Source organism: Chlamydotis macqueenii, chromosome 1 (genome assembly GCF_036417535.1).
Source record: "Chlamydotis macqueenii isolate bChlMac1 chromosome 1, bChlMac1.mat, whole genome shotgun sequence".
In the NCBI taxonomy this organism is placed as follows: domain Eukaryota; kingdom Metazoa; phylum Chordata; class Aves; order Otidiformes; family Otididae; genus Chlamydotis; species Chlamydotis macqueenii.
In genome coordinates this window covers 13,252,400-13,273,089 of record NC_141556.1, presented here as the reverse complement: position 1 = coordinate 13,273,089, position 20,690 = coordinate 13,252,400, and the positions used below count along the sequence as shown (strand labels likewise).

The 20,690-nt window shown below is 39.5% G+C and overlaps 1 protein-coding gene across 11 annotated transcripts in view; it reads right to left on the bottom strand.

Annotated features, from left to right (window-relative positions):
- Positions 1-1,183: 1,183 nt before the first annotated feature.
- Positions 1,184-20,690, bottom strand: part of MAGI2 (membrane associated guanylate kinase, WW and PDZ domain containing 2) — a 757,279-nt gene continuing 737,772 nt past the window's right edge. For 9 of the 11 annotated variants that reach the window (XM_086745852.1, XM_086745763.1, XM_086745773.1 and 6 more), the window contains one exon: positions 1,184-4,173. In XM_086745852.1, coding sequence (XP_086601978.1) covers positions 3,374-4,173 — 800 coding nt within the window. In that variant the 3' untranslated portion in view covers positions 1,184-3,373. Of the gene's footprint in view, positions 4,174-19,315; positions 19,405-20,690 lie in introns of all 11 variants that reach the window. The other 2 variants (XM_086745836.1, XM_086745843.1) reach the window with 1 other exon arrangement.

Genomic DNA, 20,690 nt, shown 5'->3' with positions numbered 1-20,690 from the left:
AGAGGAGTGTGGCCAGCAGGTCGAGGGAGGTGATTCTCCCCCTCTACTCTGCCCTGGTGAGACCCCACCTGGACTACTGTGTCCAGTTCTGGAGCGCCCAACATAAGAAGGACTTGGACCAGTTGGAGAAGGTCCAGAGGAGGGCCACGAAGATGATAAAAGGGCTGGAGCACCTTTCCTATGAGGACAGGCTGAGAGAGTTGGGGCTCTTCAGCCTGGAGAAGAGGAGGCTCCAGGGAGACCCGATAGCGGTCTTCCAGTACCTCAAGGGGGCCTACAAGAAAGATGGGGAGAGGCTGTTCAGTAGGGCCTGTTGTGATAGGACAAAGGGTAATGGTTTTTAAATAGAGGGGGGTAGATTTAGATTAGATATTAGGAAAAAATTTTTTTACAGTGAGAGTTGTAGAACACTGGAACAGGTTGCCCAGAGAGGTGGTGGATGCCCCATCCCTGGAAATGTTCATGGCCAGGCTGGATGAGGCTCTAAGCAACCTGATCTAGTTGGGGATGTCCCTGGTCCTTGCAGGGGGGTTGGACTAGATGACCTTTGAAGGTCCCTTCCAACCCTAACCATTCTATGGTTCTATGATTCTATGATTTTGACTAACTGAAGGTAAGGAGCATTTTCGTGTTCTGTTTGATGGAGGATGGATTAGGCCCCAGAGGAGGCTGTCGGGTTACAATTATCTTTACACCTTTATCATGTTTTCAGAGACATTGTTTCTATAAAGTAAACTGGAAATCAAATTATGCCTGCTTCACTGAGCTTGCAAACAAACATTTCTAGGGCTAGTTAGAGCTGCCAGATGCCTTTTGCATCTATGGTGTAGGCTCAGAAGTTGTCTCTCAGTGCTGGGAGTCTGGCCACCCTGGTCCTGGCTCTCCTGGGTCTAGAAGGAGAATAAGAGTTCAAGCTTCTCTGCCAAGGAGGAGATTTTTCTGCATCTGTGTAGCATGAGGCTTAACTTGCCTATATAGAATTTGTTTGGTCACCCACATGTATATTCATAAATGGTACCCCATTTTGGAGAAAGAAAGCAAAATGGAGCATTCTCTTTTTTTTATAATGCAGTAGTTAATTAATTCTACTCATATGCATGTAAATGATTGCTTCTCAGTGTAACACTGAAGCCCATTACTCAAAATTAATACAGACTATGTACATTGAAAAAAAAAAGATTTTTGGATATATATTTTATTTGACAGTGGTTTAGAATATCATACAGTAAACAAGATTTCTGTAAAAGTTAATTTATCCATAGTGGTGCGTTTCATAAAAATAGTTGCTCACTTACAGCCTTTCTGTGACTATTAATACATGGAATTATATTTATAGAGATAGAGCTGTACAGGGTAAATTCACAGCTAACACTACACAGAAATATTATTTGGAATGGGGTTTAGATGATGTGCTGTCTTCACAGGTTATCGATTACAGCCGCATAAAGCAATTACTGCACAAGAAGTAGCTGTGAACTGTGCAAATTAGAGTTTATGCAAGCATAATCTCAACTGTTTTTCAGATTTCATTGTTTGCTTTCTTTATACATAAAAATAAGATACCAGGACGTGCATCTAAACTACAGAAGCATTGTCCGAAATCAGATTCAATAAATTAATGGCAAATTATATTGGATTCTAGTGCAGGGGATAAAGATTTTTTTCATTTCCATTTAATAAGAGTTTTATAAACTGCTACATGGACTTGTGCTTTTTTTAGAAATTATAAATGGATTTTTCTTTCTAAAAAAAAAAATTGTTTGAAAGCTGCAAAATCCTTGACTTGAGGCTTTTCAAATAATTGGACAGGAAGAAACATGCCTATAAATTTCTCAGTCCAGTGCAATGTTTGAGACATACAGTAATGTGCTAATTTCTTGGAACAAAGCCAATCTCAATCTAATTTTTCAGCAGAGCATGTGAGGAACTAAGATTGCTAGAGAACAATAATTTTTGAATACGATTTTTTGACAGTGCTTAGCTTTATGATTTTCTTTTTAATTACCGATGTATTATTGCCCAGAATTTTGTTTTAATTTTGACAGACAAATAAGCATATGCACGTTTACACAGACACATACGCATCTTTTTGAAACAAGATAATGACTGATTGACCGAACTCGGAGTTATTTCCTGTGAAGGCAGACTGGAATGTTTACCTGGCACTTAAGGCTTGAAATTCAAAACAGACAAGCAAGAAAGATAAAAACAAAAAAGACAAAAAAAAAAAAAAGGAGGTAGGGAAGAAATGATAAAATTGAAACAATTTAAAAAATGGAAATATATTGAATTTACTGAATGAGGACACTGACAACCGTATTTCAGAAACCAGTCTAACTATTGTTAACGTGTGCTTGAAAGGCACCTGCTCTGCCAAACTGAGGGGATGAAATGTGAGAGTGTCCAAACTAAATGTAGATGGGTATGAAACATAGCACTGTTGATAAGTGAAGCTCTCGTTTTCTGCAGGAGGGAAAGGCCTTTCCTTAAGGAAACTGCAGCTTTTTCTCTGTAGCACTCTTCCTTTCATTGCAAGGGCCTTGCGGACGTCTGGGTTTTGAGCCTGACCAATTGGTTTGTGTGCTACCTCACAGGATCTGGGGAACCTATAGTAAATAGCTTTTGCGAATAATTTGCAAATACAACTCCACCCTAACTCCTTTCCAATGTACAGAAACATGGTTTGTTCACAAAAATGGCAGTAGAAATGGTATCACAGAAACTAACCCACTGGATTCCCCACTCCTCCCGTAGCGCCCAGTGAACTATGCTACAGGGTATCACGAGGACTATCCCAAAGCGTTAACAGTGGAGACGTGTCATGGTGTACAGTTCTGAACGATGCTTCAAAGAAACCCTTTAACCCCTGTCTAGATATGTCGAGAACAATTTATTTACAACATTTTAGCTCCATGAAAAGATCCTCTCTCGGTTTCAGCTTGCTTCGTGCAGTTTTATTTAAGGCGATGTTCCAGTTTGTGATTGCTCTAACTTGTTCCAGTTTCTTGATATAAAGTTTGAATGAAATCCAAGTCCTTCATGCAGTGGGAAAAAAATGCTAAAGCTACACTGCACTATCTTTCTCTGATGTACTGTCCTTCATATTGTTTTGGTTTCTTCCATAGCTGCCAAAGTCCCTAAAATGGAACTGGGACTTTAGGGTAGATTTTAAATCTCCGTGTTGACTATATGTTTTTGAACTTATTAGATACTGTGCACATTGTCATGGAATTACACGCTAATGTTTTCATTCCTCAACGCTTTGTGTATATGTGTGATAGTTAAAATAAATTAAAACAAACCAATGTGAGACAAAAACTAAGAAGAATGTTCTGCGTCAGTTTGAGACAGTTAGAGGGCAACAGTCCCTTGCTTATCTGCTCATGGCAGAAGTACCAGACTTCAGGACGCTAGGTAGCTTATCTGAGCCAGGGATTTTCCATGGCCCTGGGGAGACCGTTGCCTTTCGAACTGTGGTGTTGGTGCTGCGAGTGCTAATGGAGTGGAGATGTCCCTTCCTGGGGAACTCGCTGGGTTTCCCGTCAGGGTCCCTCTGGCTGTGGTCCTTATCACTTCCAGGTGAGCTGCAGCGGTTGCTACTGTACGTCTTGGTAGCACCTGTGTCAAGCTTGACACGGTCGGATGCTGCAGCTGGCTTCTTCTCACTGGTATTTGTGGATTTATGATCTTCTTTTTTGCTAAGAGATCCTCCTCTCTTGCTTTCCGGCTTCCTCAGCCTCCCAAACTGTTCATCACTGGTTCCAGCACACACGTGTTCTCTTGCGCCAGCTTCGATCATAATGCTATGTCCCACCACTTTGCTTTCTGAGGTGGGCCTGCCACCGTCAGTGGTCTTATTTTTGCCTTCTGAATATACTTTCCAGGAAGCCTCTTCATGCTTTGACCTGTCTACCTTTTTAGGACTTGCTGACCTTTCTCTTTGTTCTCCTAACCTTTTCTTTTTGTGACCGTTCACCGAAAGCTCCTTTGGTTTCCTTACATCACGTTCCCTCTTGATATCCCATGTTGCCTCTGGGCTTATCTGGTGAGAAGGGTCAGAGGGTGGGGCTATGTGTGATGAAGATAATGGTGAGATTATGTCGTCGAGGGAAAGAGCTACTTCCGGCAGACCTGGGGAGGTGGCAGAGGGAGCGCTCCAGGAGTTTGGTTCGTCTGTTGTAACAACAAAGAGAAGGAAGTTAAGGGCATATTCAGCAGCACAGAGCGTGTATTGCGCAGGCATATGTATTCTGAGTAACATCAACACCTAAATCACATACCAGACTTAAACTCCTCTGTCTTAGATGAGGTGAAACTCCCAGGGGAGTCAATGGTGAAAAAAACCAAAAATAAAGTCACTCCCCCCTTAAAAAAAGGTCCAAGAGAAGCAAGAACCACAGGGCTGGTAACCGCAAATGCTGAAAATCTTGTTCTTTTTTTTTTCATACAGGTTCTGCTTTTCTCTGCCGATGTTAAATTATTCTTAAAATAATAAAGGCACGTGCTCATGAAATCAAATTGCCTCTTTGGTAGCTGTATAATGGATTTCTTAGCTGGGCAATATCAGTGCTGCCTCTGAGGACAAATGAGAAGGACTTTCTGCCATCTATTAAACATGTCCCTACAAGCATATAATAATTGACAAGAATTTGTGGCTCGGATAAGGTCATCATTGAATTCTGTCTCATATTTTTTCTAAACAGATATAATATTGCTGTGTTTATGGCCCCACAATTCTTACAGGGTGCTTACAAAGCTCTGCCTTTATATCACAGCGTCAACTGCTGAGTCTCTTGGCTGTGCGTTTTGTGTTTCTCCTGGTTACTTAGCCTCAACACAATATGGCTGGATTGTGCAGATCCTGTTTAATTTAGCTAAAGAGATATCTCCTTTGCTGAATCATGATGATTTTCCTAATCCATTGGTACAAACCAGAATATTCTGAGATGCCTTTCTCTTGCATATGCGATCCTCATTTCTTTTGATTAATGTTCAGGCAGACAACGAATTTGTCATGACTAATGACAGCACGACTCCTATTCTTATCTGTCTAAATGGAGGTTAGAGAAATCACTGAACTTGGCTAATGTCATTCCCTATTTAGCACCATTGCCTGTCTCTGAACGGTATGAGCAATAATCTGTCAGAGATGAAGGACTATCTCAGGGATCCATGGAAACAAGGTGGAACTTGTGGCAAGAGCTGCATATTTCATGGGGGGAGAAAATCTCACCTTCTAGCTGAAAAACAAGCATGGACTTCTGCAGGTCAGGACTAGTATGTCTCAGTGATATCAACTGTCTTCTAAAAGATGTATTTATTTTTCTCAGTGCTACAGCTGCTTTCAAATTATAAAGATGCACATCACCTCAAAAAATGGAATGGGTTTTACTGCCCAGCCTGGGATCTGCATCTTACTTGACTGAGATGGCACTTTTAAGTTAATAGCTTGATTGAGTTATTGCTGTCTTGGAGATAAAAATAGGAGAGACAATAGTGAGGTGGGTGACATAAAGGGAGGGAGCAGTGCGGTTAGCTGAGGAGCTATTTATTTTCCCAGATGGTGTTTGTCATATGCTTTTGCATAATGAGCATATGTGTGGAGAGGATTAGCATTTGAGAGGGGAGAAAGCACGAGTTCTGTGTAAGACAAATAAACTTTGAGCTGGGAATCTAAATGGGCTGAGGGTCTCAACTGATTTTTTTTTTTTTTAAATCACACTTTCTTACCCTCCAGTTAAGGCTGAGTAATGTACCATCTGCTCCCTGCTTGGCACTTGAGCAAGAAAAAATAAAAGGAAGGCTCACGCATGTAGAGTGATCAGCACTCAGGAGCTTGCCTACAAAAAGCATCTGCTTTGATGGGCTGCTTCTTTACTTCTGCTCTGCAGAGCTGCCCCCCCTGTATAGGACCGCAGGCTGTGCCTGATGAGGGAGGCACAGACCCCATCCCAGCTCTTTTTAGGTCTGAAATCCAGGGAATCCCATTTAGATTAACACTTGAATCAGGGATCATGCATGGGATTGAAGTCACTTTGCCTGCTTCTCTAAAATTATGTCTGGACTCCGCTGAGCAGGATGAAGCTGCCTGTGTGCACCAGCAAGGTAACTGAGCTAGCACCACACAAGCCACTTTGGTCCTTAGAAAATTAAGTTTGTGGTTTTTATGGCACTGTCACACCTCCCCAGGGTAGAGGTGGTACTGAGCATGGGCCTGACCAACGTGTTTGACTTAACTACAGGCTTCTTTCCCAGTTGTCCATGAGATAATGTTTTTCACTGAGTGGCAGTGGAGAGCAGTGGGCCATTACCAGATCTTGTGCAAGGCTCTGAGAGCATCTGAAGTTACAGAAATAGTTTGCTAATTTGGGAAGTATCAACTGCATGCCAGTCAAGACATCAAATGGCCTGGAGCAGCAAGACGCTTTTGGGTAACAAGATTGCCTCTGTGCAAAATGTGCCACTATGCTCAAATAAGCTGTTTCTTGTCCAGGAGGATAAGGCAGGTGGCCAGCATTCAAAACCAGGTTGGAAAACACCTTTCATGGCTCCTCTGAGGCACAAAGGGCAATATTGAACAGTTATTTGAGGGACACTCAGGGGAAGAGATCTGGGAGTGAGTGGCCTGCTGTTTCATTCCCTAGAGACGAGAGAACTGATTTATTAATGGATTGTCCCTCTAGAAAATTTTCTTTTTTTTCCTTTTTATTTTTTTTTTTTTTGGGGGACACACACACACACCAAATGTTGCAGTGAGAAATCATGGCAAGTTAGAACCTACTTCAACAAAAGTGAATCACTGTATTTGTTACATGTAATGATAAATAAATACAGATATCTCTACACTAGGATGTGCAATATTACATGTGTTACTGGATTTCCACCTCTCCCCTAGAAAACCCTAAGAAAAAGACAACTTGGCCAACTAAGCAAGAAGACTTGTAGCCACAGCTTAAAGGGAAGTTTGGCTGTGTGAGAACCCCAGGTGGGCCACTGGCTCCAGTTTATTTACAATACTGTGCCTGGCCACCTTACTGGGGAGCACCTATGTAGTCTGGAAGCAAAAGCTGCTGTGAAATAAAACTGTCATTCATATTCTGTGGCAATATAGTACTTGCAAGTAAGAACTTGACAAAATGACTTTCTATAAGGTTTAAGTACCATCAATCTGAGATAGCCAAAACCCAACCTAACCTGCTTTTTCTTTCAAATGAAATGAAATGATGTAGAAAGTCATCCTCAGCCTCAGTAGACGTTAATGTCAACAAGCCCTTGTTGCAATATGTCACTGGCTAGTGAGGAGAATACTGATGTGAGGGCATTGTAACCAACTTTCCTCTAATGTTTGAATATTATGGGAAAACATCAAAATTACTAGAGTAGAGCAAAGTGCAGTAATTTAAGTAATTTGTTGCTCAGAAGAAAAACCTTTTAAAGAGCTGTGTTGAGCCATAAGGGTTCATTTGGACTTGTTCAACCAGCACTAACATGATTGCTTTTCCATAACAAATATAAACAGGAGAAAACTGCAAAATTTTGTTCTGTAGAACAACTAAACCTTTACGCTTATTCTGAGGTTATAGCTGCATTTTGGAGAGAGTTATTAATATTTCTGAATAAATATTTTTTCTGTAGCTTTTAAGCTTTATATTAAACCTATGTGTTAAATGTGAACATAACGTACTTTTACTGTCTGTTGTTCCAAAATATCTCAAAACATTTTGCAAACATACTAAATCAGAGACAGAGCAACGATTTTACTTTTTTCTCCCTTCACCTCTGGGAGGAACTGAAGACAGTATTTGTTTAATAGAGCATGAACTACTAATGCTTAAATAACTTACAAGCAGAAGTGAAGAATATCACGTTCAGTTGAAGCTGCAGCGGAGATTTAGGGACGATGTAGTTTTAAATTTGTTTTGGACTTTGTGACTATGAATATCATCTTTATTGTGGGAGAAATTTTTTTTCAAAGGTATACATCTCACTGAAGGTTAATAGATACCTTCCTCCCTTCTTTGAAGGGAGAAAATCTCCCTTGACCTACTAATTTAGACAAGATAAACGAGCTGGAGCAGCACTATAATCTGTCACTGTGATGGCATCTGATTTGGTGTAATTTAGTAGGTGTTTTCTGGGTGGCTTTTAGTTTCCACAAGCTACTGTCATGCAGGTTGGCGGCACTTCTCCATGGGATGTGTAAGAATGACTCACCCATGACCTGTTTCGCGTAACTCCCAGGCAAAGAGTAAATTGCTAACTGAGTAAGAGACACCACAGACAGAAGACTTGAGTGCGTAGGAGGACAAGTAGGAGATGAACACAGCCATTTTGGAGGAAGAGCGACAAGGAGAAAACATCAGGACCAGAAGTTTTCTGTCTAGAGGCTTTTTTGTTTGAGTTAGAACTGCCATATACATGAATTGCTTGCTTTGCTACGTCAGCGTTCAACGGAGTGGAAATGACAATACTACTCTCATGTATCGACTTGTTCCTCTCTTAACTAAAGCCCTGTCCTCTACCTGCATCCGGTGCTTGCTGATGGCTTATGTCTGAATCAGTAGCAAAAGAAACCTGGCTTTATGGCTAACGGAGAGGAGAAGTGTGCCTGTCTTACTTTCTGAGCATTGCCTCAGTACTAAGTCAGAGGAAAGAGCTCAGCCTACTCATAAGTTTATTTAATTTCCTGCAACAGTCATGTTTTTTTTACAGGTTGCCCTTCTAAGATTCTGTCAGGTCTGGTCTTACTCTGCTTATCTGCTCTGCCAAGTCAAGAGAGATTAGACCCAGATTTGTTACTGGGTTCTCCTTTTCCATCAAAATATTTTAAATAGTTGCTCAGTAGTTTATAAAGAATGTGGGATATTTCATCAGATAAAACTAACTATAAAGTACTAATATTAATTTACTTAATATTTAATAGTAATGATAAGAGTAAAAATGACATCACTTTTAATTACTTAAGTACAAAAAAATCTCAATGCCTTTTACATTTCCAAATTATGTGAATAATGAACAATATATTAAAGCTTTGAACACTTTCAGTAATCTAAATGAAACATTTCCTGAAATGTCTAAGCAGCTGTTTTCATATTTTCCCAGAATTGTTTTCCTAGGGAATCAAAGAGTTTTTGATTAAATAAAAAATATGGTGCTTTATTTTTTTCCCCACTTTTTATCTGAAATTATGTATTGCCAGAAGGTGGTAAACAGTTCTTACAGATGCTGCTAATAACGAAAATGGGACAAATTGTCCCCTGGTGAGTATCCACTAATGTTGGCAGTGTTACACCAGGAATGCAGTCGGCTCTTTCTCATTATAGCTTGACATGTCTCTGATGTTCCTGATTGCATTGGTCTCCTGCAGGTTGTCTTTAACACTCTCTAAGGAGGGATATTTCAGAATATTTAAAGAATCTTTAATCTTTCATCCTGGAGCTTCTACGACTCAGACATACAGCACCCTTTGTCTCCTGAAATAAATGATTCTCTGAGGTTTTGATGGTTAGAAAAAACTCTTGGTACCTTCTGGCCAGTTGTCAGCCTCACGCCAACATGACATGATATGCCACCTTTCCCCCAGCCTCTCCCAGAAAGTGAGGGGCAATGGGTTCTGTCCCCATCTTACAGGCTCCTCATACATCTGGCTATAAATTTGCACTTGTTAATTATTCAATAGTGCTATGCAAATGTTTTCCCATAAATTACATGTTGCTTGTCTTAAAATTACCCTTTGCTTGGCTGCCCTCCTTCCACTTCTCTTATTCACATTCAAAACCCTCAACACCAATAGTTCTGGAAATAAACATCAATGGATTTAGGTGCCTTTTGCTGTGACATGGTCCTTTGTTTGGTCAGTAACCATGGGCACATGGACTGTCTTTTCATCATTAGTACTTCCCTTACACTTTTTTGTTTTTGTAAGTGTTGTGGTTTTGTTTAGTAGGGGGGGCCTAAGGTGGTAGCTTCTGTAGGAAACTGCTAGAAGTCGCTCCCCTTTGTTCAGGGGACTTGGCCAGGCCTAGGGCGGACCCACTGCTGGCCAAGGCCGAGCCGATTGGTAGCAGAATGTCTCGTGATAATGCCTCTGCGATAACGTATTTAAGAATGGGAAAACAGAAAAAAAGAGAGAGAGAAGAGAAGATGTGAAGAAGCTGAGCGGGGGCAGAGGCGCAGAGGGGGAGGCGCAGGCCTCATGGGCCTTGCAGGCCTCACCCTCTGGCCTCTCGCCAGGCAGCCGACTGGGCCCGACTCGGTCCAGCCCGGCTGCAAGAAGTGGAGAGGAGATGAGAAGTGAATGAGATGTAAAAAAGATCCTGAGAGACACCTACCAGCCTGTTGTGAGGAACGGCTGCAGACACCAAGGTCAGTTCAGAAGGTGGGGGGAGTGAGAGAGAGACTGCGTAGTCTGGTCCGATCGGGGCTGAACTACGACAGTAAGCTATGATGGCAGTGTGCTATAGGTGCAAAATGTTGATTCTATGTACAAAAATGACATATATGTGTATAAATTTAAAAAATAAATCCAGGTTATTCTCAGTTATTTTGGCATATGAACTACTTTTGCTTCCCTACGCATGCAATTAAGTGATTTGTTTGGTATTGTGAAGTCTCTGATGCAATAAAAACCTAATCTAATTTCTTGTTATCTTAATGTAACCACATTCATTATACTGCTTGCTTGTTTGTACTCAGTAATGTCATCATGACAGTGAATATTTATAGTAGCTTGTAAATGTAATTTTGCTTAAGACTGGAATTTTTCTACTTCCTAGTAATTTTTTTTTTTGGCTTTCCACATTTATTTTTGCAAAGGTTAAGGACAGTGGTCAGGGTAACCAGAGTGAGTTTACAAGTCAAGAAAGATTACAGGAAAAAAAACATCCACCTGAGTACCTGCATCTTTTACTTTTGAATTTTGTGCTCAGTGTTTTCAGAAAAATAGAACAATTTGGTAAGAAAGACTGATGGTTGGAGTATGAAACAATGTCAGGCCTAGCCTCTCTGTCACCAAAGTCATTGTGGATTTTTATTTTTGTCACCGGTCTAATATTGGAAAAGGGTGACATTACTACTCCTGGGAGCTATCGGTGGCATGGCTTCTGCAGATGTCCACAAGAACTGACGAGATGTGACTGTAAATGTAGGATAGATGAGGAATACTTTTATCTCCTCTGTAAACTTCAAACGTTTAATTTTACATGCAGAAAATTCAGTTATTGACCTATTCCAACACCAGGAAGCACAGTGCTACTCCTTGCTTTTATTCACTTCGCAGTGGCATTTATACCCCGATGCCCTACTTCTTTTCATGTTACTAATCATTATTGATGAGCAACATTTTAGTTCCTTTGGGTTCATTATATCCATCTTGCATTGTATACTTTACCTAGACATTAAATGGAAGATGCCGCAAATATTTTTTTATAGCAGACGTGGTGTTCATAGAGTCCTTGCGAGGGCCATCTGATGAGACTTCGAATTATCTCAACTGAAGTAAAATTCACTTTCATCACCATTTCTGTACTCTGTATGGAGGTTTGTTAGAAAAAGTGCTTTCATGTTCAGAGATCTAATTTGAGAATTATTGAAATACACTTCAGGAAGAGCAGATTGTTAGTTACACTTGGAAGACCAAATCTGCAGAAGTTCAGGAGATTATATTGCTTGGTTTTGGAGCTAAGGGAACTACAGGAACAGAGAGAAAGGGAAAATTTAAACTTGGTGCAGAGAGGGCAAAACTGCATATTGTGAGGAAAAAACTTTAAAAACCCTTTAGAAAAATGCTGAATGTTTTCTTGAAACAAGAAAGTCACACACATTGATTTGTGTTGTCTTTAATCTACAGAAAGTGCTATAGATGAAAGTACTTCTCAATTTTTAATGTAACATATTCTTTAAAGATGGCTAACAAAGAAAAATGGGAAGTGGTTGATCTGACTTGGAGAGTTCCTGTTCTTATTCTGCACTGTTCCTGATCCTACATGATACCCAGTGCATCCTCAGTAAATCCCTTTCTGTGAGTTAGTTGTTTAATTATGGCATTGCTTCACCAGTATTATACTGTTCTAATCACTTGAGATAATAATTTAATTGCCTTACAGAGTAAGAGAGAGATAGGTGCCCCAGAAGACCTCTGGAAATAGATGTCTGCTTTTCTGTTGAACGTGTTCACAACCACATTGGGGAGCTCTTTCTGGGAAGCCCTTTCGGAAGCTGTGGATCAAAGCTGAGTGGATGGACATGGAGATCTACACCCACTGCCCCACATCAGGCCCTTTTTAGCAAGCATGGGTCACTGCAGGTGAGTAGCCTGAGACCTTTCAGGCTAATACAGGACATAACTAATGAATTCAGAAACACTCAGGGTTTCTGCTCTAGAAAGCAGGTAGACTGGACTGTCTCCAGGACTTGGATGATCTTCGGGTGCTGTATCTAACTTTAGCCTGCTCCTGATTATCCAGCAGTTGTTCACCCCTTAAATATAAACCACATCCACGAGCAAGTCACTATGATTTTGTAATAATGCCTAAGCACTGCACCACTGGGCTCTCTCCAACACAGGTCACACCTTACAACAGGACTGAGATAATTTTAACACTGCTCTTATAATAGTAAGAACAAAAAAAAGAGTGATTTTTTTTTTTTTCTGTGCAGCACAAAACTACCTAAAGTGCAGAATGGGAGAGGGAAAAATAATCAAGAGTCACACTTGCAAACAGGTTGTATTTCAGACCTGAAACAGGTAAATTAATTTAGTAAATCAATTTACTAATTTACTGTAATACTCTTCTGGCTGTGAATGTTAAGGCCAGATGATTTTGAATACACAGTTTATCACTCATTCCAAGACCCATTTCAGTCTGTTCAATAGATACGGATCTCATAAACAGTCCTATCCATTACATATCTAAACCAATGATCATGATCACTAATCTCAGTGAACTTGGTAAATTTGATTTTTCCTTGAATCAAGTTAATGTATCTGCAGAAATGTTACAGGATTACTCATGGATACTATGAACAGCTGAAATAATTAAAATTTGCAGCCTGTACAGTGCTTTTATCCTCCACAGCAAGCTCCTCACTGCTGCATCAGTGTTAAGTCTATGGACAGCCTAAGTGCTGGTCTTGAGTCATGTTGCTCTAATTGTGCGTTATCATTCACTAGGTCCTTCAGGCAGTTTGTTATCCTTTTTTCCTTTTTGAAGTGCTGTGCATGTCACATATCTATCATATCAGAGCTGCTCAGGCAAAAGAACCTCATCCCTTCCCTAAAGAAGGTTTTGTTTTTTTCTGTGTGGTCAAGCAGTAGAGTAGAAGCTGCAGAAACCTCAGCAGTTCTCTTCCAGAGCCATGCTGGAGCTGGAAAAATCTACATTGCAAGTTACTGTCTAACTAAAAGAGATAATGACTTTAAAATTACTTTTTATTAATAGAATTAAGCCACATTAAGTCATAAAAGTTATTAATAAATATGTTAATAGAGTGTGTGGTATTAATGGAAAACATTCTGCAGACTGAATAATTTAAAAGTTGGATATTACACACTTAATTAAACATAAATATTAAAATTATTAATTATCACAGCTAAAATGGGTGTTACCAGTAGGTATCACATCCTGTCTGGTCAACATGCAGCTGTCATTAAAGGTATGTAGATAATATATAAAATATATTTAATGGGTAAGGAATTCAGAGCATGTTGACTATATATGAAATGCTCCTAGAAAGTTGCTTCTGGCAAGTGCTGAGTGTTGGTGGTTCTTAAGTAAGATTTCAGCAAGATCTTAAGCAAAACACGTAACTTGGTTTGCACCAATCCTTATTTACAAAGCTCATGAATAAGTATTACCATCCTGCTTAGGGTAGAAGCTGCAGAATCAGTTTAGTGTCTTTTTAGCAAGCTCTTTTCAGACTCGAGGCCACTGGGCACTGAAAGTGCAGAGCTGACCCTGGGACCATGCTTGCTGTTGGGGCTGTTGTGGTATCTGGTATCTTTTGGATGCTGTGACAATTTTCTCTGAAAACTGTATAATGAGATGGAAGTGCACGAATAAATGAATGTTGCATTGTAATGTTCAGCTCCTAATGAGTAAACACAAACTACATGTTGTTACAAAACCCAGATGTTTAAAATTCTGGGTTGCATATGTGTTGCTGTAGCTCAACAAAATATAACATGGTCTATGATCATGTTCATTAGCGTCGATTGGGGAGCCACAGTTACCTCATATTGTCAAACTAAAAAAAAAAAAAAATTTCATTTTCTGAGGGTTTTTTTCCAAAGCCAGGAACAACAGGCTATAAGAAATCTGACAGAAGCCATGAGCTCTGCTAACCTCTCCCTGTGGTCAGGCCACAAAGCATCAGCTGGGAATTGCACCATGGGATGGAGGAATGAGAAGGACAGAGGCAGGACCAACTGCAAGCCTTATTATGGACAAAGCTTGCCTTGTCCTTTCTAATGGTTGGAATAACATTTTTTTTTATGCCACTCTCTATGTCACTGTTTAGATTAATCAAATTTCTGAAGCCAATGACAAGAGTCATTAGCGGACCTGATGATAGTTTAATTTAGCCTTGAGTATCACAGCACCAGGCCACTGGCACAATCTGATACAGCTTGATTGCCTCTTGTTGTACATGTATATCACTTTGTGTACTTTCGTGGCTGTGCTTTTGTCCCCAAAAGAGCTCATAGCTGCTTATGGATTCTTCTGAGCAAGCTAAAAAGCCAGACGTTTTACACCTGGATAACCACAGATAAATTAAAAGATCATGTAAATAAGTTCAAAGCCATTATACCCCAAGCTCAGCTGATATTGTTAGAGATGGAGTCTTTGTTGGGAAGTACAAAGATAAAATGTTTTTGTTCATGTCAAGCTAGAGGAGGATACACAATAGTGTCCAGGTTGTTCTAAAGAGTATGGAGTTTGACCTCTCCAAACTATTATTTGCCTAAAAATGTAGATAAGTGGCTCTGCTGTCCTATGGGGAAATGCGTGCCAATGCAGAAGACTGACTGTGCTGAAGAGATTGTCAAGCACTGGAACAGGCTGCCCAGGGAAGTGGTTGGGTCTCCATCCCTGGAGGTATTTAAAAGACCTGTAGGCGTGGTGCTTAGGGACGTGGTTTAATGGTCAACTTGACAGTCTTAGGTTTATGGTTGGACTTGATGATCTTAAGGGTCTTTTCCAATCTAAATTATGCTATGATTCAATGTGGAATGGGTTTTAGATCCCTTGGAGTCCAGCCATTGATGTGGTTACTGCACAACATTCACAATGAGAATTATTGGCCCAGGCCACTGGAATAACGGTTTGTGCCTTCACACCATTCCCTTCGATATGTAGCTCTATATTCCAAAGATACCATCACAGACAAGCAGGAAAGCTAACTCTGATTAAGAACGAGTTGGAGTGATGCAGTCTTGCTATTAACTGAAGGCCTGTTGTAAATTTTCAAATGGGAGGAACTGTGAAATCAGCAGCAGGAGAGGGATTTTACTCGACCCTGCAACAGCAGAGGAACAGACTTAATCCTATGGGAAACTGCAAAGATACAGTAAATGTTACTGAGTTCCCATTTTTCCTATTTATCTGGATTATATGAAGAAAGGAAAAACTGATGCTGGGGAGGCAGAGAGATGGCTGTGTTCCTTCAGGCCCTGTATTTTAGGTGCTTATCTCCTAATATCACCAACTGGATGGAAATATAGGACACAATAAAAATAATGTTAGAAAAAGATTTGCATGTGGGACTTTTGCCTTCTTTGGCTGCTAAATCTACTTGCCAGCGTATGTGAACAAAACCAGGGATAATGTTTGTTCATCTGTTTTATTCACTGTAGTTTAGCTGTAATTATCTACACTTTATACCATATTAGTAAATCTACTCCAGAATACTATATTATAATAATTAAGCCTTAGTAATAAGAGAACTTGCTCAACAGCTTCATTATTCTTTGCTCAGATGTGAGGGGACACTGCCAATTTTAGTGTGGATTATAATGTGTGTGGATTAGTGATGTTCTGCTTTAATAATAATACTGAGTAGTCGACTAGGAATTTTAATCTTTAAAGTGCTCTTGAAGCATTAAATAATTAATCCCCATGAGATGGGTAAGTAAATATTACTATCCCTGTTATACAGATGAGGGTAGAATGGGTTAGAGAATTTGTCTGGATTGCCGAAAGCCACTGGGAGTGTAGTTGCCAAAGCAGTGTTTAGGACTACTGGAAAGGACTCAGTATTTCTGCATTTAAAAAATAAGGAAAAGGTATTGCTTCCCTGGAAGCTCAAAAACATTGCCACAAAACTGAAAACATCTTCCCATGTGTCCCTCTTTCTTTCAAAACTGTGCTTTCTATTTCTATGTCAACGGACACCTATGTAAAAAGACTACATATGTTTTAAAATAGAAATTTTCTGTAAGGCAGAAATAACTATACACACCCACATATGCATACACATACAGTGTTATTTAACAGAAGGATGTTCTACTTTCCTGCAGGTTCCTGCATGTTTATTAAATACTAAAGACATGTTTGTAAATCAGATTTTAATATTTAATTTTGTCCTTGAATAGTTTTTACCCATAGCAACAAAACAACTAGAACCTTTGGGAGCCCATATTCAAATTGCCTGATGGTTTTAGATGAATTTGATTAACAAGTATATCGATTCATTTAGTTAGTCTTTTTTTTTTTTTTTTTTTTTTTTTACACACCACAGGTTCCTGAAATTAAGCTGGTATTGCTAGAAATAAGAAGCTGGTATTGGAAATGCAACAGGAATATGAATGAATGTTTGCAGTTCCACCACCAAGGTGGTCACAGAAGGAAAGGGCACTTTTCCAAAATGACTATTGATTTTTGCACTCACATCAGATGAATGATATATGGGGTAGTTCAAGTTTCAAATAACACTCAAACTCAGCTCTAGAGATTTATAAAATGAGTATCAAAAATCGGATGAATTGGTTTATCTGAGGACTGCTCTGAGCGGGTAGGAGTATCTGGCTCAAATGTATAGGCCAAGGTGCTTTAGCCGTTTATTACACAAACATAAAAGCTTCAGACTTATTAACAGTTAAAGAACGAGAAAATGCAGTTTGCAGCTGACTGGAGATTTCTGAAGGATTTACTGTATTCAAGCAATAAAAACACAGTATAAGCTCCCAACTTTTCATCTATTTTTCCAAAGTGGTCACCAGTAAGGGCTACCAGACGCGTGGTGCAAGAAAGCACAGGCACATATCACTTGATCTGGATGTACTTTCTAAACCACCTTCTACTACCTGCATCTCTCCTGTGCTATCTTAAACTTTAAGCAAGCCTGCTGATCATCTTCCATAAGTGATTATTTATATAAAATGGAAGAATTCCTATGGGAGACATGTGGACTCGTAACAAACTACGCTATGGTGTTATGGTAGGGGCCTCTCCTAAGACATGCCAGCATGGTTGATATATGTGTTCTGCATCAGAAAATTTTACTTACATCCTTGGTCAGTGCTCTAATAAATGGCAGCACAGCCACAATTTGTTTGGGAAAAGACCCTTTGGAAAACCAGCTCTTTCATTAAAAACACCTGAAATCGAAACACTTTGTAACACACATATTTTCTTTTGACCTGATATTAGTTTTTTTTTAACAATCAAGTATTTTGATTTTGGTGTTGACCCAAACTAAATTGCTTTTGATTTTCTGGATATATTTTGCTGGGAAAAAATTTCTGTCCTAACGGTTCTTGCCAAATAAATAATCAGAACCATTCACAGCTGAGTGACTATGCAAAACTAACTTTAGTGGTATTTATAGAGGATTTATGTTTCTACTTATTTCAGGAAAAAAAGACTTATTTCCTGTGTCTGTTGTGCTATAGGAGGAAAAATAAAGATAACGCACAGAAAGCTATGGTTATAAATATCTAACATTTGTGGTGGAATGGCAGTTCGCTGAACTTCCTATCCTTGACAACTGAGACTTGTAAAACGGCCCTAATGTCAGCTTGGATTTTTTGACCTCATGATCTCTCTAAACTACTTTCAGCGAAGTGCCAAAGAGGACAAAGCAAAAGTAAGGTGAGAGTGACTGCGAGGAGTGGTGTAATTCAGATTTCTACATAATGCAGGAACTTCTTTGTTGCTAGGAGGTCTCTGACGCTGACACACATTCTTGAACTACATGGATACAATTCTCAAATGGCCTTTAGTTGTGTCCAGTTAAGTATAGGGACTTGTCTGTGTTCAAAAAACTCTTATTTATAGACACAAATTGGAAAGAAGCTATAACTGGAAACACATGCAAGATTAGATTACCTGGGTTTGCACGCACAAGGCTGATACCTTAAGCACAGCTTAATGCCTGGGTGCTGGGGGCAGGAATTCTGTGGGTGTCACACTGGAGGAGCTGCTCGAAGCTCCAAGGCTAGGCGGATACCTTTGGGCATAACTCCTTTTCTGTTTCCAATCTGTCTACTTCAATAGTGTGAGACTGGACTTAAAATTTTAGCAAATATACTACATCGTGCAAAGTCAACAGCAGACAGACAGTGCATCTGAACACGACTATATTTTCTGTGGTGACAGCAATCAATTAAAAAAAAAGGGAAAAATACATTTTTATTTTCCTTTGATTTCCAGGTATATTTTTGGGCCATGACTCCATTACAAATTTGATATATCCAAACAATCTGTGCAGCTGGATCTGATTTATGAAGAAAATAGCTTGAAATCAAATGCAAAGTGGTATGTGTAAATAGCATAGCCATGGCAAACCCAGCATAGCCACTGGGTTTAAAAAATGAGTATTGCCTTACAGCACGTTCCAAAAACTCTTCCATTTCACATTAGTTATTTCTTCAAGAGACTGCATATAAATATTACTTAAGATTAGCATCTAACTTCTGCCTTAACATTACTAATATTTTTGCAAGCCAAGTACCATAAGGAAGGGGAAAATTATGGCTTTGATTCTCAAAAATTTAAGATTTTCTACCTGAAAAGTCAAATTCATAAGACAAATTTTTGTAATGAGAAAAAGTGGATATATAGCAGAGCTATGGCTGTGTTTCTTGCAGTAGCAACAGTGTAACCTGAAGAACCAGTTATCTAAGATATTAAAAGACATTTGTAAAATGCACAGCTGCTTTGATATTCAAGATAATAATTTACAGAAGAAAAGTCAAACACTGTAGAAAGTATTAAGCGAGCTAGCATGTCAGAAAAAGTTGGCAGAGACTCTATTAACAGTTGTGAGAAACAAAAGCATATTAGAGAAAGATAATATACATGCAGAGTTTACAAACCGTGTCTTTAGGGTGGCCCAATAAGTAGAAATATGGGGACCCATGCTTGTCACTTTTCATGCACATGGAGAGACTGGAAGGTACCATTCCTAAAGGAAGGGGAGGAACAGCCTAGGACCAATCATTAGAATTAACAGAACCAGTGACATACAGATATTTTACTATTGTTAGAGCAGAGAATGCTTAGTAAGTTTAGAACAACTGAGTAAAAAGCTTATACGTAACAGGAAAGAAGTATTTCTGTAAAGCCAAGAGAAGTAAGCATGCTGTAAGTCTAAATATTAGTGGATGACTGAAACTACTGTACGTACATATTGAGGACGTAAATTCACCTGGACTGTCAATGTGGAGTACATCTTGAGGTGCTTTTGGAAGCAGTTATGACAAATCAAAAGCAAAGATTTTAATGCATTTCAGAACCGTGCCAATTTACTTGTATGAAAAATCCTTGTATTGGTATCAACTCTGACATTTTTTGCTTTTATTGGTGAGGTAGTGCTGACAAATGAGCAAAGAGTTTCTTCAAGGCCCTTAAAAATGACTCACTGCTAAATAACTTGTAGCTTTTATCTGTCATCCAGCAATGATTTTGTGTATACTGAAACTTTACATTTTACATACAGAACTCTTCCTCCCTTAACTAGCCCAAACTGAACCTAAGCTCTAGTTCTGTAAAATCACCTGCGTGTTGTGAAGCCATAGGATGAGTTTTATACATCATTTGGCATCATGTCAAGCAACGTGGATTCCAAAAATGCGCAATGCAACCCCAGGACTTCTTTTTTAATGAAGCTAAGCAAGAGGGAAGAGAAAGGGAAAGAAGCAATGTTGTGTAAATCCATCAAGTGCCAACCAGTCCCGAGACACAGATTCCTTGTTCACCAAACCTCACTGATTCTGATTCTCATGGCCCTGTGTCTGTTAGTGTCATATCATGACTCAGTATGCTCAGGCTCAGACCCAGATTTCCAAGACAGGTTTTCTATAATCTCAGTGTGAATGAGCTGAGGTCTCTAAAACTTACAACTTCTTGCAAGAGCTGTTGAGCAACTTGAAGTGAAAAACTACCAAACTTGATAGAAAGTATGATACTGAAGTCCTGCTGTGAAAGTGGGAAGGGAAATGAATTAGCTTTCTTCTAGACGTTCCTCACAGGTGAAATTCAGTGTTTCTGCAGTGCCAGATGGGAAGCAGCTGGGGAAGGAGACTGTGCCTTGCCAGAGGGATGGAGTCCACCTACAAGCTTTAATCTTGCTTCAGCCTTCTCTACCTTTTTGTGCTGTTTGCAATTCTTTGGTTATAAGACCCATTGCTTTCAGATACTTCTAGAAACTTATATATTTTAATGTAGCTTTGAATAATGAAAGCTCCAGTC